The 16,110-nt window shown below is 41.8% G+C and overlaps 1 protein-coding gene across 1 annotated transcript in view; it reads left to right on the forward strand.

Moving 5' to 3' along the window:
• ntsr1 (neurotensin receptor 1 (high affinity)) overlaps positions 1–16,110 on the forward strand; it is an 83,077-nt gene that overhangs the window by 44,669 nt on the left and 22,298 nt on the right. Inside the window, exon 3 of the mRNA XM_060936889.1 lies at positions 11,645–11,729. Coding sequence (XP_060792872.1) covers positions 11,645–11,729 — 85 coding nt within the window. The remainder of the gene's footprint in view (positions 1–11,644; positions 11,730–16,110) is intronic.

Here is a 16,110-nt window from a genome sequence, read left to right on the forward strand (position 1 = left end):
ACGGTGGTGTAGTGGTTAGCGCTGTCGCCTCACAGCAAGAAGGTCCGGGTTCGAGCCCCGTGGCCGGCGAGGGCCTTTCTGTGTGGAGTTTGCATGTTCTCCCCGTGTCCGCGTGGGTTTCCTCCGGGTGCTCCGGTTTCCCCCACAGTCCAAAGACATGCAGGTTAGGTTAACTGGTGACTCTAAATTGACCGTAGGTGTGAATGTGAGTGTGAATGGTTGTCTGTGTCTATGTGTCAGCCCTGTGATGACCTGGCGACTTGTCCAGGGTGTACCCCGCCTTTCGCCCGTAGTCAGCTGGGATAGGCTCCAGCTTGCCTGCGACCCTGTAGAAGGATAAAGCGGCTAGAGATAATGAGATGAGATGAATAATAATAATAATAATAAAGACGGGGCGGCACGGTGGTGTAGTGGTTAGCGCTGTCGCCTCACAGCAAGAAGGTCCGGGTTCGAGCCCCGTGGCCGGCGAGGGCCTTTCTGTGTGGAGTTTGCATGTTCTCCCCGTGTCCGCGTGGGTTTCCTCCGGGTGCTCCGGTTTCCCCCACAGTCCAAAGACATGCAGGTTAGGTTAACTGGTGACTCTAAATTGACCGTAGGTGTGAATGTGAGTGTGAATGGTTGTCTGTGTCTATGTGTCAGCCCTGTGATGACCTGGCGACTTGTCCAGGGTGTACCCCGCCTTTCGCCCGTAGTCAGCTGGGATAGGCTCCAGCTTGCCTGCGACCCTGTAGAAGGATAAAGCGGCTAGAGATAATGAGATGAGATAATAAAGACAGGCTTTCAACATTCAAACTGTGATTCAGCTACAATGGATGAGCAAAAAAAAAATCCAACAGAAGCATTCAACAAAATAACTTTTTTGTGTGTGTGTGTGTGTGTGTGTGTGAGAGAGAGAGAGAGAGAGAGAGAGAGAGAGAGAGAGAGAGAGAGAATCAACCAAAGAGGGAAAATAAAAGGGATTATCACACAGACATTACACAAAATTATTTCGAGCCTCCATCACAGCCTATTATAGCAGCCCCATACTTAAGAGAATATGGTAATGCATTGATCTGATTTTTGATGGCTTTGACTGTACAATGTCCATATACTGTATACAGAGTGCAAGTATCATATGCACTAATGTGCACCCCACCACCACCATCACAGATGCTGGCTTTTGAACTGCACCCTGATAACAAGCCAGATAGTCCCTCTAGTCTTTAGCCCAGAGGAGGTGGTGTCCGTGATTTTGAAAAATAATTTCAAATTTTGATTCATCAGACTGGGGCGGCACGGTGGTGTAGTGGTTAGCACTGTCACCTCACAGCAAAAAGGTCCTGGGTTTGAGCCCAGCAGCTGGCGAGGGCCTTTCTGTGTGGAGTTTGCATGTTCTCCCCGTGTCTGAGGCCCTGTCCACACAGCAACGGATTCACGTGAATCTGATAAAATTGTTTATCGTTTTGGCCTGGCGTCCACACGGCACCGGCGTTTTGAGTGCCCCAAAACAAAATCTTTTGAGAACGGGTTCCAGAGTGGAAAAATCTGGCAACGGCGCCGTTGCGAAGTCGTCTGGATGAGTAGAACGGATTTGTTTACGATGATGTCACAACCACATGACTGTCAGTGCTTCACACCGGGTAGAAGTGTAACGAACTCGATGCGAGTTGTCAACAAATCCTATAACTTGGTTCATGAAACGTGCTTACAAAATATTTTCACTGTGAATATTTATTGTGTAATGGTGCAAAGTGAGAGAGAGAGAGAGAGAGAGAGAGAGAGTGAGAGAATAGTCCTTAGGGCAGAGTCTTTAGTCCAAACACTGCGGAAGTACTGAGTATAACCAAACCACGCACCGCCCGTGCACTTTCCAAAAACAAAACAATCCCGCCAGCAAAAATAGGAAAAAAAAAAAGGAGCGTTCTCACCTCTTCAGATGTTGGTTTAAGTCCAACAATACATTCCTCAAAAAGGGCGTAGAAGAACAAAGTAATCCATCAATGTGTAGCATTCAATTTAGTCCAGACCATTAAAGAATTCTGGAGGATATCAGAATGTTGGCGTACCGGCTTCCATCTACCCCCATTCATTCCTCTTTCCGCGTCTTTCGTTTTACGCTACTGATTAATAATCAAAACTTTATGTGGCTGATGCTACAGAAGAAGGGGTTTATGCGCATGCGTCTACTTCTTCTATTGTTCTGGTGTCTCCGATGGGACCGTCTTACAGCGCACGTAGAGGTGTGGCATGTGTATTGCATCGTTTTCAGCAAGCGTTGCGTTGCCATATGTACCTGATATTTTACTGATCCGTTGCCCATGTGGACGCGATATTTAAAAAAAAAAATCTCGTTGCCGTTGTCGTGTGGATGTAGCCTGAGTGGGTTTCCTCCGGGCGCTCCGGTTTCCCCCACCGTCTAAAGGCATGCAGGTTAGGCTAACACAAGGCAATACTATTAAAATAATATTAATATCCCTCACAGGCCCCCCCTGTCAGTGCCAGGCCCTTAGAATCGTCCTAACTTCCCCCCCAGCGGCACCCCTGCTTGACAATATGCGTTTTGCCAAATAAGAATGAAATCTAATTCTAAAAACTTATTCAAAATTATTAAAAGTCCACTTTATCTCACATATAACTGTTTTTGTATGTATTTGACAAATAAAGCCACAAAGTTTTTGACAGAAAAAGACACATTTCTATGAGAAAATGAGAATCATGTTCTCCTTAGTAACTGACAGTTGAGAGATGTAAACAAACAAAGAAACTTCCACATAGAAACTTTAGTTTAATAATGTTTAGTCAGTGGTCTTTAAACTCTTTTAAATTTTGATTGACTTTTTCATTCATTATCAAAGTACCCAATTGTAAATAATAAAAGATAATATACTTTAAGCTTACTACTTTATTAAAGACATTTGTAAAACAAACCTGGAAGTCGACTGTAGCTGAACTGGTGCACTGTGTTAAATTGTTTGGAAGGAAGCTCGGTGACTAACATACGGGCTACATCAAACATGGTGGTTTCAAGATGGCAGAGTGGCGTAATACAATTGCTTGTATTCGATCTGAATCTCAGCAACTTTAATAAAGAAAAAACCCATCAAGCATCTTTAAACATGATCAGTAGGTATTTATAATAAATATTAAATGTTCTTACAACTTGTGAAAGGACTTTAGGAGTTGTGCTAAAGACGTTTGTGCTAAATGACCATAAACCTCACTGAATGCCATTGACTAAGTGCTGTATAATTTCCCACAAAAACACTTCCCTGACAATCATAGGCCACAGATCACAGTTGTGACACAGATTTCCCAGCTTTGCCATCTAGCAGATGCACTGATCCACAGTAATATAAATCTGAAGCCAGTGACAGCTTGTAATTACAGGCAATCCATGGAGAAGGCATTCCTTTTTGCAGGGTCACAAAGTTCTAGAGACGTTTTTATCCTTCTCCATTGATTGACTGTTTCCCTAAATTGAATTCAGCCTATATAAAAGCCCAATAAAAGCCTGAGGTCTCAGTAGTACAGGGTAAGCCAAAGGCTCTCTGAATAGTATTTGCTCCCAGCAATGACCTGCTTGTAATGTAGGCACTTACTTAGGGTACTGAAAAGAGATCTCTCAACTGAGGAAGAAGATATAGACATCAGAAGATATGCACACTGTCTATAGTCCTCAACAAGCTAGCTCAATCCACCTGTCATCTCTGTCTGTTATTAACAGTAAGTTAATAATCATTAACTGTCCTAAACCAAGAACAACATAGCCTGCATGAAAAAGCACAAAGTAGACCAAAAAAACCCATCACTTCAGTACAAGACTACACCACTGCTAAATCGACGTGCTTGCTATGCTCACAGACTGTAGCTGTCTGTGTAAAAGCAAATTATATTCTTTGCCACAAGAAATTCAAATAATACAAATTGGTATTTATAGCCTGATATTATTTGGTAAGCACATATTTTTAAACTGTCAGACTAATAATAATGTGTTGGTGTGGGATTCAACTTCATATTTTAAAAATGACAATCTGAAAATCTCTCTGTCTACTTGTATTTCTCTCTCTCTCTCTCTCTCTCTCTCTCTCTCTCATGTATATATCTTTGCTCACAGTCACACTTCACTCTTCTTGAGGTGAATGTGGTTGTAGAAATGCTGCTGATAGTTGTCTTCAGTGTTCCAGCTAGTTTATTTTACTAGGGCACTGCGCCCTGCCTTCCAGAACATGCGCCCTGCCCTCAAATACCAGTGCCACACCCATATTTATATGCACCCTACTCATAATTTTCCAGAACTTTCCAAGCGCCGGCACATACATTCCACCACAGAAAGTGTGCCCTAACGAGTGTTGCCGACTTGCAATGAAAGTAATGCATGTTGACCAATCACAGTACACTGTTAGCATGGGATCATAGACATGCTCTGTTGACCATTTTGTCGTATTACAATAACGAGTCAGTGCAGCAGGGTACATTTGAAAAGCAGTCATGCTTACAAAGGTGTGGAAGAAAAAAGAATTGGTAAAAGCAGCAAGGGGCTCACAAAACCAAGCATCTCTCTTTGCCAGAACTTAAGTAGATCTAAAAGTTGAGGACTAAACAAATTCAATCAAAAGTTAGGACCAACAGATCTAAACTCTAGATATAGATCTATGTTAAAGCTAGTCACTCATGATAATAAAGAGAGAGGAGAAGAGGTGTAGAGAGTGGATTGGCTTTTTCCGGAAGAGGAGAAGAGGCGGAGCGAGAGGATTGGCTTTTTCCGAAAAAGGAGAAGAGGCGGAGCGAGAGGATTGGCTTTTTCCAAAAAAGGAGAAGAAGTGGAGCGAGTGGGTTGGCTTTTTCCAGAAGAGGAGACGAGGCGGAGAGAGTGGATTGTGCGTGTGGAGCCAGAGGGGTTTTTTTTTCCGGAAGAGGAGACGAGGCGGAGTAGTGGTTAGCGCTGTCGCCTCACAGCAAGAAGGTCCTGGGTTCGAGCCCCGGGGCCGGCGAGGGCCTTTCTGTGTGGAGTTTGCATGTTCTCCCCGTGTCCGCGTGGGTTTCCTCCGGGTGCTCCGGTTTCCCCCACAGTCCAAAGACATGCAGGTTAGGTTAACTGGTGACTCTAAATTGACCGTAGGTGTGAATGTGAGTGTGAATGGTTGTCTGTGTCTGTGTGTCAGCCCTGTGATGACCTGGCGACTTGTCCAGGGTGTACCCCGCCTTTCACCCGTAGTCAGCTGGGATGGGCTCCAGCTTGCCTGCGACCCTGTAGAAGGATGAAGCGGCTAGAAATAATGAGATGAGATGAGGAGACGAGGCGGAGAGAGTGGATTGTGCGTGTGAAACAAAATCAAGCAGTCAAAGAAGAAACAGACCAGCAATGCTCAAGCAAAAAGGAGAAGATTGGAGGCAAGCATTTTTACTTTTGCTTGCAATTGTCAAGTCAAGAATCCTGAGGGATCCTGTACAATCATTGTGAGAGCAGCTGAGAGGATCATTGGTGTCTCTCTCCCTTCTCTAATGGATATTTATAACTCCCGCCTCACCCGCAAAGCCATCAGGATTGCAGGTGACCCCACCCACCCATCTCACAGCCTCTTCAGCCTGCTGCCGTCGGGGAGGAGACTGCGGAGTCTCCGGGCCAAAACCAGCAGGCTCAAGGACAGTTTCTTTCACCAGGCAGTCAGGAGGCTCAACTTCCTCCCTGTTCTGCCCCTCCTCCCCCCTCTGCCCCCTGTCACAGATTCTGCTCGCACACCCCCCTGCCCCCCCTTCAGCATCTGACATGTCATCCTCACAGTCCCCCCCCAAACACACACACACACACACACACACACCTCATCGTTCATTAACACACTGAACTCAGGGACCGCACATCTCACTTTACCTCGCTCATTTGCACTATTCCGCACTACCTCATCTTAACAGCTGCTAGTTTGTTTATACTGCTTATTTCATGTTTACCTGCTATACCTCAAGTGCCCTTGACTGTTTGTTTATTTGAACCAATTTGTGTGTGTGTGTGTGTGTGTGTGTGTGTGTGTGTGTGTGTGTGTGTGTGTGTGTGTGTGTTTATACCGTATGAGTGTTTAGTCTACGTCTAGTTCATATCTAGAGTGTTTATACTGTTTATATTGTCTGTTTGAGTGTTTAGTCTTTGTCTAGTTCTTATCTAAGTGTTTACACTGTTTATATTGTCTGAGTGTTTAGTCTATGTCTAGTTCTTCTTATCTAGTGTTTATACTGTTTATTTATACTGTTTATATTGTTTGTCTGAGTGTTTAGTCTATGTCTAGTTCCTATCTAGAGTGTTTATACTGTTTATATTGTTTGTTTGTTTGTTTCAATTATTCTATTTTTATTTTTATTTATTGCATTGCCTGTTTGCACTGTGGGTCAGAAAGGACTGAAATTTCATCTGTGCTGTATGTCGAGCATGTATAGCATATTTGACAATAAAGTTGACTTGACTTGACTTGAAATGAGACAAAGGGATATTTTCTCGCTTAGAGTAGGCTATAAATAGTATAATGCCGCGGATGGCAGGCTAATGTGGCCTACTGGCGCACTGTCAAGTAATCGTTACCTATATCCACTAGGGAGGGCGGTTTAATTATTCTTCAAAAGGGCTCTTATTTAGTATTACGACAAAAGTAAGAATTGATCATAATTACCAGGATAAATCATTTGGGCACGAGTCTTGTTGAGGTCCGGGGGCACCGCGATCAGAGTTGGCCGAGTCGCTGTCCGATTCCGAGGCCGCACGGTCAAACCAGTGAGCCACATTCACCAATTGCTTTGCAACAGCCATAGGTTCATACATATATGGTTTCATCTCTCGATATTCAATTTGGAGAGTTCCTACTTCAAAATCACTATCGCTTTCAGACATTTTACACAACCTCTCACGACCAGAGTCCGTACACGTGTGCTCGGTTCGCAAGTAAACACAGAACTACTCCCAGTCTGTTTGGCTTAAATGATGTCACGACGACTGTCCCCTGGCGGTGAAAGCGCGCATAAGTGAGATGTAAATAAACTTTCAGAAACTGGGCAAAACAGTATATTTTAACTGTTTTATTCAATTTTAGGGTGCAAATTAGACACTAGGAAAATTTAATTCGCTTTTTGGGTCGTTCTTCTAGACAATAAAGTTGATATTCTACGTTTCACCTCCGACCATTGCCTATGACCTTTAAACTGGTTAACCCATCTTATAGTTGTAAATATATTTTAAGAACAGTTATATACTGTGACCAAAGATGTAACCAAAGGAAGCTGAAGAATCAAAGAAGATGAAGGGACAGAGAAGGTTTTGCGCTGAAATGGTTACATAGCTCATAGATGGTCCAGAGGTGGACATAAAAATTAATGACTACACAAGTACAACAGAGAGAGAGAGAGAGAGAGAGAGAGAGAGAGAGGTCACTGGTCATTTGCACATGCTAATAATGGAGCCACAAAGAACCACAATGCAATCCATTTTTTTAATATCTGTGTACTATTTGAATAGAAAGCTAATTTATAAGTGCTTTATGAATTATTCATGCTGTTTATCAGTTTAATGCCAAATAGCTTACTGAATGAATGTGATTCTGAAGTACACAAATGGACAAGACCAATTTAAATGGTTATAATGCTTAACCACACTGTAATCATTTCTCAAATATTGACACTAACCAGACGACATGAAGACACTGATTTCATCATTTTGATATGAGTGACAATGCAGACACAGTGACTACTGAGCTAAAGGTGAATTAGAACATTTATTTTGCATAATTCCCTGAGAATGTACTAATATTTTGATATTTGAATTGCTTTGTTTTAGAAGTTGTTCCAGAAAAGAGCATGGAGGGGTTAATTAACTTTCACCTCCATGGCCATTTCAATTCAATTACATAAGATACATTTTTCAGTTAGATCAGTACAAATCATGTTATTATTTTTACACCCCAGCTGGAGCTTTATTCCTAAGTGTGCTCTCCAAAAGGTATAGCAAAATATTGACATTTGGAAAGAAGCCTAGGTTTGTGGTTAACACAAGTTTGGGATAAATATGAAAGTCGGCAGTGTTCCGCAGCTACAGAAAGATGGCAGTATCACATGTGGAGCTACAGCTCGGTCAATCCCTTAAGATTTCTATCATGATAAATGATACCTGCTAAAACTGAGCAAATTCAGCAAAGTGTCAAGGGTAGAACTGAACAAAACCATTTGTTTCTTTGCTCTCAATTTATGTCATTAAATCACTTGTAAAAGGAAGGTGAATAGGAGTATATTTTGTTTGTCAGTTACAAATGACATTACTGCTACAAGTGATTGCAATAGATGGATGATGATTATGTACGGGGTGCTTTTTGTAAAAATCGCTTCACCTTTTGATGGGTGTCATTATTTTCATCCTTTATCACAATTTACAGACATTTGAAGATAAATTCATTCAAAAAACAGTACTCCGTTTCTTCACATTATTTCTTCTCATCTCATTATCTCTAGCCGCTTTATCCTGTTCTACAGGGTCGCAGGCAAGCTGGAGCCTATCCCAGCTGACTACGGGCAAGAAGCAGGGTACACCCTGGATAAGTCATCAGATCATCGCAGGGCCAATACATAAGAGACAAACAACCATTCACGGTCAATTTGGAGCCACCAATTAACCTAACCTGCATGTCTTTGAACTGTGGGGGAAACCAGAGCACCCAGAGGAAACCCACATAGACACCATGTAAACTCCACACAGAAAGGCCCCCATCGGCCACTGGGCTCAAACCCAGAACCTTCTTGCTGTGAGGCACCAGTGCCAACCACTACACCACTGTGTCACCCCAGGTGGAACCTGTCTTATTTCAACCTAATATTTAGGGTCTGGTGTTCTCTTTGCTATTGAAGTGTGTGTTGTCATCATGCCAAGATCAAAAGAGCTCTCTAAGGACCTCAGAAAAAAAAGGTTGTAGATGCCTCTGAATCTGGCAAGGGGTTTTAAAAGATCTCTAAATTATAAGAAATAACTCATTCCACTGTAAGGAAAATCATCTACAAGTGACGTAGATTTCAAAGAACTGCCAATTTGTCTAGGACTGGCTGCTCCATCAAATTCAGCCCAAGAGGGGTTTTTTTTGTTGTTTGTTTGTTTGTTTGTTTGTCTTTTCTGATGAGAAAAGTACTTTGCAGAGGCCTTTTTTAAGCTTTCTTAATGATGTCACGTCCCTCAAGGACTTATCTAACTTGTTCCAATCGTCTACAGCAAATTTTGTAGATGTCCACAAGCCCCAGTTTGTATTGGCTGCTATTTTTTGAATATCAGTAGGCTATTTGATGCTAAAAGAAGTCTCCAAGAACCCCAAAATTTCATCACTGGATCTGCAGGTAACTATTGTAGCTGTTAGTGTGAAAGTGCATACATCTACAATCAGAAAGAGATTGGACAAATTTGACCTGTATGGGAGGCATGCCAGGAAAAAGCCTTTGCTGTCCAAAAGGAAAGTTAAAGCAAGACTACAGTTTGCCAATGAACATATAAGCAAAGACCAGGCCTTTTGGAATAATGTGCTCTGGACAGACGAATCAAAGGTAGAGTTGTTTGGCCACAGTAAGAGTATACATATGTGGGGCAGACCAAAGATGGCTTTTCAGGTTAAGAACCTCATACCAAATGTGAAGCATGGTAGTGGAAATGTTATGGTTTGGGGTTGCTTCACTGCCTCAGGGACTGGGAAGCTTGTTTTCATTGACTCAACTATGAATTCTGAATCATATCAAAGAGTGCTTGAAGATACTGTAACGTGAGGCCATCTGTTCAAAAGTTGAAGTTGAACCAGATGTAAGTCTTTCAACAAGATAATGATCTTAAGCACACTAGCAAATCCACCAAGGAATTGTTCAAAAAGAAGAAATGGAGGGTTATGGAATGGACTAGTCAAAGCCCAGATTTGAATCCCATTGAAGTGTTGTGAGGAGATTTGCAAAGGGAAGTACATACAAGAAAACCCGCAAATATATTGCAACTGAAGGAATTTTGCATGGAAGAGTGGTCGACAATTTCAGCAAGCCAGTGTCAGAGACTGGGGGACAATTATGTACAACACCTACAAGAAGTTAATTTTCTTGTTGTTTTGGTCAAGTATTTCACCTTTATGTGTAGGTATTGTATCAAAGAGAGTGAAATGTTTGCTTGTTTAAATATGTTGAGAAAAGTCTACAATTACAATGGGATGTACTTATTTTTTCACATGACTGCATGTAAATGTTAAATGTTTGTTAAATGTTTAATGTTAATGGTTAAAGTTAAAAGCTAAATGTTAAATGTTTTTCATTTCAAAATTCACCACACATTCTCTACTAGGGAGAGAGGGGTCAGGCACCCTCTTCTTCCACAGCCATGCCTTTGTCATGTGTGCAAAATGATATTATGCACCATAGAGGGTGAAATATCCAAATCCCTTCATATCTTTCTTTGAGGAACATTGTTTTTAAACATTTCAACAATTACTCATGCATTTGTTAACAAACTGGAGATCCTCGGCCCATCTTTGCACCTCAGAGTCTAGACATTTCCTGGATACTGCTTTTGTACCAAATCATAATTACAATCGCCTATTGACATCTCCTGTTTCAAATCACATCATTATTTAATTGTTTTACCTCATTACTAGTCCTACATTTCCCCGTCCCAACTTTTTTTTTTTGGAATATGTTGCAGGCCTGAAACACAGGAATGGATATGCATTAACAAATAAAATGAAGTTGACCAGACAAAGCATGAAATATCTTGGGTTCATACTCTGTAATGAATACACATCAAAGTAAATTTAGGAATCACTGCTTTTTTATTTGCATTTTCCATATCCTCCTAACTTTTTTGATTTGGGACAGTAGTAGTAGTAGTAGTAGTATGAGCAAAAAATCTCTAACATGTGGACATATATTTAATATGCAAAAAGCCCTGAGAGTTACATTTACATTAATTAGCAGTTGATTCTCAGAAGCTGGAAAAGCAGCATGACTTCTCTGTTTTGGGAGATTATTTAAAATAGCAGTCTGGACATCATTATTATGGCCTCCATTAACCCTCTGAAGCAAACCTATTTGCTTTGCATAAAATATTGGCCATAAAAAATACATGAGACGAATGTGCCACTGATGGGCAGATGTATGCAGTGCCATAAATTTTACCATTCCTCATGATAATTATTTTTGTCAGCAATAAGAATATTGGGGGGCGGCACGGTGGTGTAGTGGTTAGCGCTGTCGCCTCACAGCAAGAAGGTCTGGGTTTGAGCCCCGTAGCCGGCGAGGGCCTTTCTGTACAGAGTTTGCATGTTCTCCCCATGTCCGCGTGGGTTTCCTCCGGGTGCTCCGGTTTCCCCCACAGTCCAAAGACATGCAGGTTAGGTTAACTGGTGACTCTAAATTGACCGTAGGTGTGAATGTGAGTGTGAATGGTTGTCTGTGTCTATGTGTCAGCCCTGTGATGACCTGGCGACTTGTCCAGGGTGTACCCCGCCTTTCGCCCGTAGTCAGCTGGGATAGGCTCCAGCTTGCCTGCGACCCTGTAGAACAGGATAAAGCGGCTACAGATAATGAGATGAGATGAGATAAGAATATTGATAATGAGTGTTTCACATGTGCCAGCAAGGTTCTTGTGAATAACTGCATTTAATCATTAATGTTTTCTTTCTAGGAGCTGTAGTTTTTGCGTTTGTGGTCTGCTGGCTGCCCTATCATGCCCGTCGACTGATGTACTGTTACATGACTGATTGGACTGAGTAAGTATTTTCAGGATCTGCACTGAAAATTTTGTTTGAAAACCTACATAATAAACATAATGTACATACATAAATGTCTTGAAGGATTGCTGAGTTATTACCTGCTGTTATTAACCAGCAGTGAAAACCATAACTACATGATCAAATACAGTGTTCTTCACAATTATTGGCACCCCTTGTAAAGATTAGTGAAAAGGGTTAGAAAAAAAATCTACATTTTGGTGAAGTAGCTTCATCTCACACTGAAAAAATGAGAAAACTCCAACCTTTAATTGAAATAATTTTTTTCAGGCAAAAACAATCCCTCATCAAGAAATAATTATTTTCATAATTATTTCAAAACCAGTTCACTTTATAAGTCATATAATTAGTTGATTAAGGTCTACCTGTGTGCAGTCAAAGTGTCACATGATCTGTTACATGATGTCTGTATAAATCAACCTGTTCTGGAAGGACCCTGACTCTGCAACACTACTAAGCAAGCAACATGGAAACCAAGGAGCACTCCAAACAGGTCAGAGACAAAGTTGTGAAGAAGTATGGATCAGGGTTGGGTTATTAACAAATATCCCAAACTTTGAATATGCCATGGAGCACCATTAAATGCATTATAGCAAAATGGAAAGAATATGTCACCACTACAAATCTGACAATAGAAGGCCACCCACCAAAACTCACAGACCAGGCAAGGAGGGCATTAACTAGAGATGCAACAAAGACACCAAAGATAACACTGAAGGAGCTGCAAAGATCCACAGTGGAGATGGGAGTATCTGTCCATAGGACCACTTTAAGCCATACACTCCACAGAGCAGGGCTTTATGGAAGAGTGGCCAGAAAAAAGTCATTGCTTAAAAAAACATGTTTGGAGTTTTCCCAACAGCATGTGGCAGACTCCCCAAACACATGGAAGAAGATTCTGTAATCAGATGAGACCAAAATTGATCTTTTTGGCCATCATTGGAAATGCCATGTGTGGCGCAAACCCAACACCTTGAGAACAGTTCAGTTCAGACAACTTTATTAGTCCCCAAGGGGGCAATTCAGTTCAAGCAGTTCCTGAACATCAAAAACACCAGCAGCAACAACCATGACAACAAGCAGCAGACAGGAGTACAATATGTCAGAAACAGCAGGCCAGTACATAATTGTATGGAGTGGCACAGTTAAGTAACAGAAAAATAAATAAATAAATAATGATAAATAAGTGGGCGGGGCAGCACGGTGGTGTAGTGGTTAGCGCTGTCGCCTCACAGCAAGAAGGTCCGGGTTCGAGCCCCGTGGCCGGCGAGGGCCTTTCTGTGCAGAGTTTGCATGTTCTCCCCGTGTCCGCGTGGGTTTCCTCCAGGTGCTCCGGTTTCCCCCACAGTCCAAAGACATGCAGGTTAGGTTAACTGGTGACTCTAAATTGACCGTAGGTGTGAATGTGAGTGTGAATGGTTGTCTGTGTCTATGTGTCAGCCCTGTGATGACCTGGCGACTTGTCCAGGGTGTACCCCGCCTTTCGCCCGTAGTCAGCTGGGATAGGCTCCAGCTTGCCTGCGACCCTGTAGAACAGAATAAAGCGGCTAGAGATAATGAGATGAGATGGGGAAATAAGTGGGCATACAGAGATGCATTGCACATACATGAATACAAAAGTTACAAAATATGACTACCGCTATCCAGGTTTAAAAGCCTAATGGCAGATGGGAGGAAAGATTTAGCGCATCTATTTATCTTCCTGATAGGTGCTATAAAACAGTGGCCTGAAGGCATCACCGTGAACCCAGAGGACAGGATGTGGCCATGTTAGGAAATTATTCCTTTAGCTTTATGGACCACCTGCCTCTCCCACAAAAAACTCAAATCCCTCTGCTGGACACCAATTATTTTAGAACAGACCTTTACAATGCTGCAAAGGCTGTTTTTGTCTTTTAAAGACAGACCACCAAACCAGCAGATGAAGGAGAAAGTATAAAAGACTGATAAAACATACACAAAATTCTGTTACAGACCTTAAAGGAGTTCAGCTTTCTTAATAAATGCATTCTTTGCTGGCCTCGTTTGACAATACATTCAGTATTTTTATCAAACTTCAACCAGGAATCAAACACAGTACCTACAGTGGGGAAAACAAGTATTTGATCCCTTGCTGAGTTTGTTGGTTTACCCACTAAGAAAGACTTGATCAGTCTGTAATTTTAATGGTAGGTGTATTCTAACATGTGGAGACAGAATATCAAAAAGAAAATCCAGAAAATAACTTTTAAATATCTATATTAATTTATTTGTATTTTATTGAGAAAAAGAAGTATTTGATCCCCTAGTAACCATCAAGAGTTCTTGTTAATACAGACAAGTTAGACTCTCCAAATTACCTTGTCACCTAAATTGAAGACACCAGATATCACTAATGACTTGTATAAAAGCCACCTGGCCACAGAATCAATCAGTTTGTCAGACTCCAAACTCTCCAACATGGGAAAGACTAAAGAGCTTTCTGTGGATTTAAGGGAGAAGATTGTAGACCTGCACAAGACCGGTATGGGCTACAAAACCATTAGCAAGAAGCTGGGCGTTAAGGTGACAACTGTTGGTGCAATTGTGCGCAAGTACAAGACTCACAACATGATCATCAATTGACCTAGGTCTGGGGCTCCAAACAAGATCTCACCTCGTGGGGTTTCCAGGATCATGAGAACGGTGAGAAATAGACCTAATACAACACAGGCAGAGTTAGTGGATGATCTTAAAGCAGCTGGGATCACAGTCACCAAGCAAACAGTTGGTAACACTTTACACCGCAATGGTCTAACATCTTGCAGTGCCTGCAAAGTACCCCTGCTTAAGAAAGCACATGTGCAGGCCCACCTGAACTTTGTCAATGAACATCTGAATGACTTGGAGAGTGACTGGGAGAAGGTGTTATGGTCAGATGAGACCAAAATTGAGCTCTTTGGCATCAATTCAACCCGTCGTGTCTGGAGGGAGAGACATGCTGCTTATGACCCCAAGAACACCATCCCCACTGTCAAGCATGGCGGTGGTAACATTATGCTTTGGGGGTGTTTTTCTGCACAGGGCACAGGGCTACTTCACCGTATCAATGGGAGGATGGACGGAGCCATGTACCGTAAAATCCTAAGTGAAAACCTCCTTCCCTCTGCCAGGAAGCTTAAAATGGGTCGTGGATGGGTCTTCCAGCAGGATAATGACCCAAAGCATACAGCCAAGGCAATCAAGGAATGGCTGAAGAAGAAACATATCAAGGTCATGGAGTGGCCCAGCCAGTCTCCGGACCTGAATCCTATAGAAAATCTATGGAGAGAGCTGAAGCTCAGAGTTGCCAAGCGACAGCCATGGAATCTTGATGATTTAGAGGTCATTTGCAAAGAAGAATGGACCAAAATTCCTCCTAATATGTGCAGAAACCTGGTCATCAACTACAAAAAACGTCTGACCTCTGTGCTTGCTAATAAGGGGTTTGCCACAAAGTACTAAGTCCTTTTGGCAAGAGGGTTCAAATACTTATTTTCCTCAATAAAATGCAAATAAATTAATACAAATTCTTTAAAGTCGATTTCTTGATTTTCTTTGTGATATTCTGTCTCAGCATGTTAGACTACACCTACCATTAATATTACAGACTGATCGAGTCTTTATTAGTGGCCAAACCAACAAAATCAGCAAGGGATCAAATACTTGTTTTCCCCACTGTAGGTACTTGTAAGTTTCAACAATTTCGACCTCGTTCCCATGAATTGAACTTGCCTTAGGTTTTACACCGTTTTTTCTGAAATCAATGACAAGCTCTTTTGTTTTTTTCACATTAAGGTCAAGGAAATTTTCATCACACTAGTTAACAAAATCAGGCAGGGCACTACCATGGTCCGACTCTGACCCTTGGAGGAGAGTCAGAAGTGCTGTGTTGTCTGAGAATTTTACCAACGCAACCCTGAGGGGAGCCTGTGTTTGAGACCACGACATCTGACAAAGCTCCATTAACTAAAACCTGCTGCTTCCTATCAGTTAAAAAGTTTAAAAGCAACAATAAGAACTGATCAGGTAAATTAAAACAAGAGGAGAGTCGTTGAATTAAAATATGCGGTTGCATCTTGTTAAAAGCTGAAGAAAAATCAGCAAATACGTCTCGCATGTGATTTTGGCTTCTCCAAGTGCTTGTAGATTTTGTCAAGAATGAGGAGTTTAGCATCCTCTACCCCCTTTCCAGCTTGATATGCAAACTATAAGGGGTCTAATTTGTCACACACTAAAGAGACAATCTCATCTTTCATGATTTTCTCAAATATTTTCATAATAAGTGATGTGAGAGCAACAGGCCTAAACTCAGTTAGTTGCCCAGGATTTTTTGTTTTGGGGATTGGAATTATTGTTGAAC

The sequence above is a fragment of the Neoarius graeffei genome, chromosome 13 (genome assembly GCF_027579695.1).
Source record: "Neoarius graeffei isolate fNeoGra1 chromosome 13, fNeoGra1.pri, whole genome shotgun sequence".
Lineage (NCBI taxonomy): Eukaryota > Metazoa > Chordata > Actinopteri > Siluriformes > Ariidae > Neoarius > Neoarius graeffei.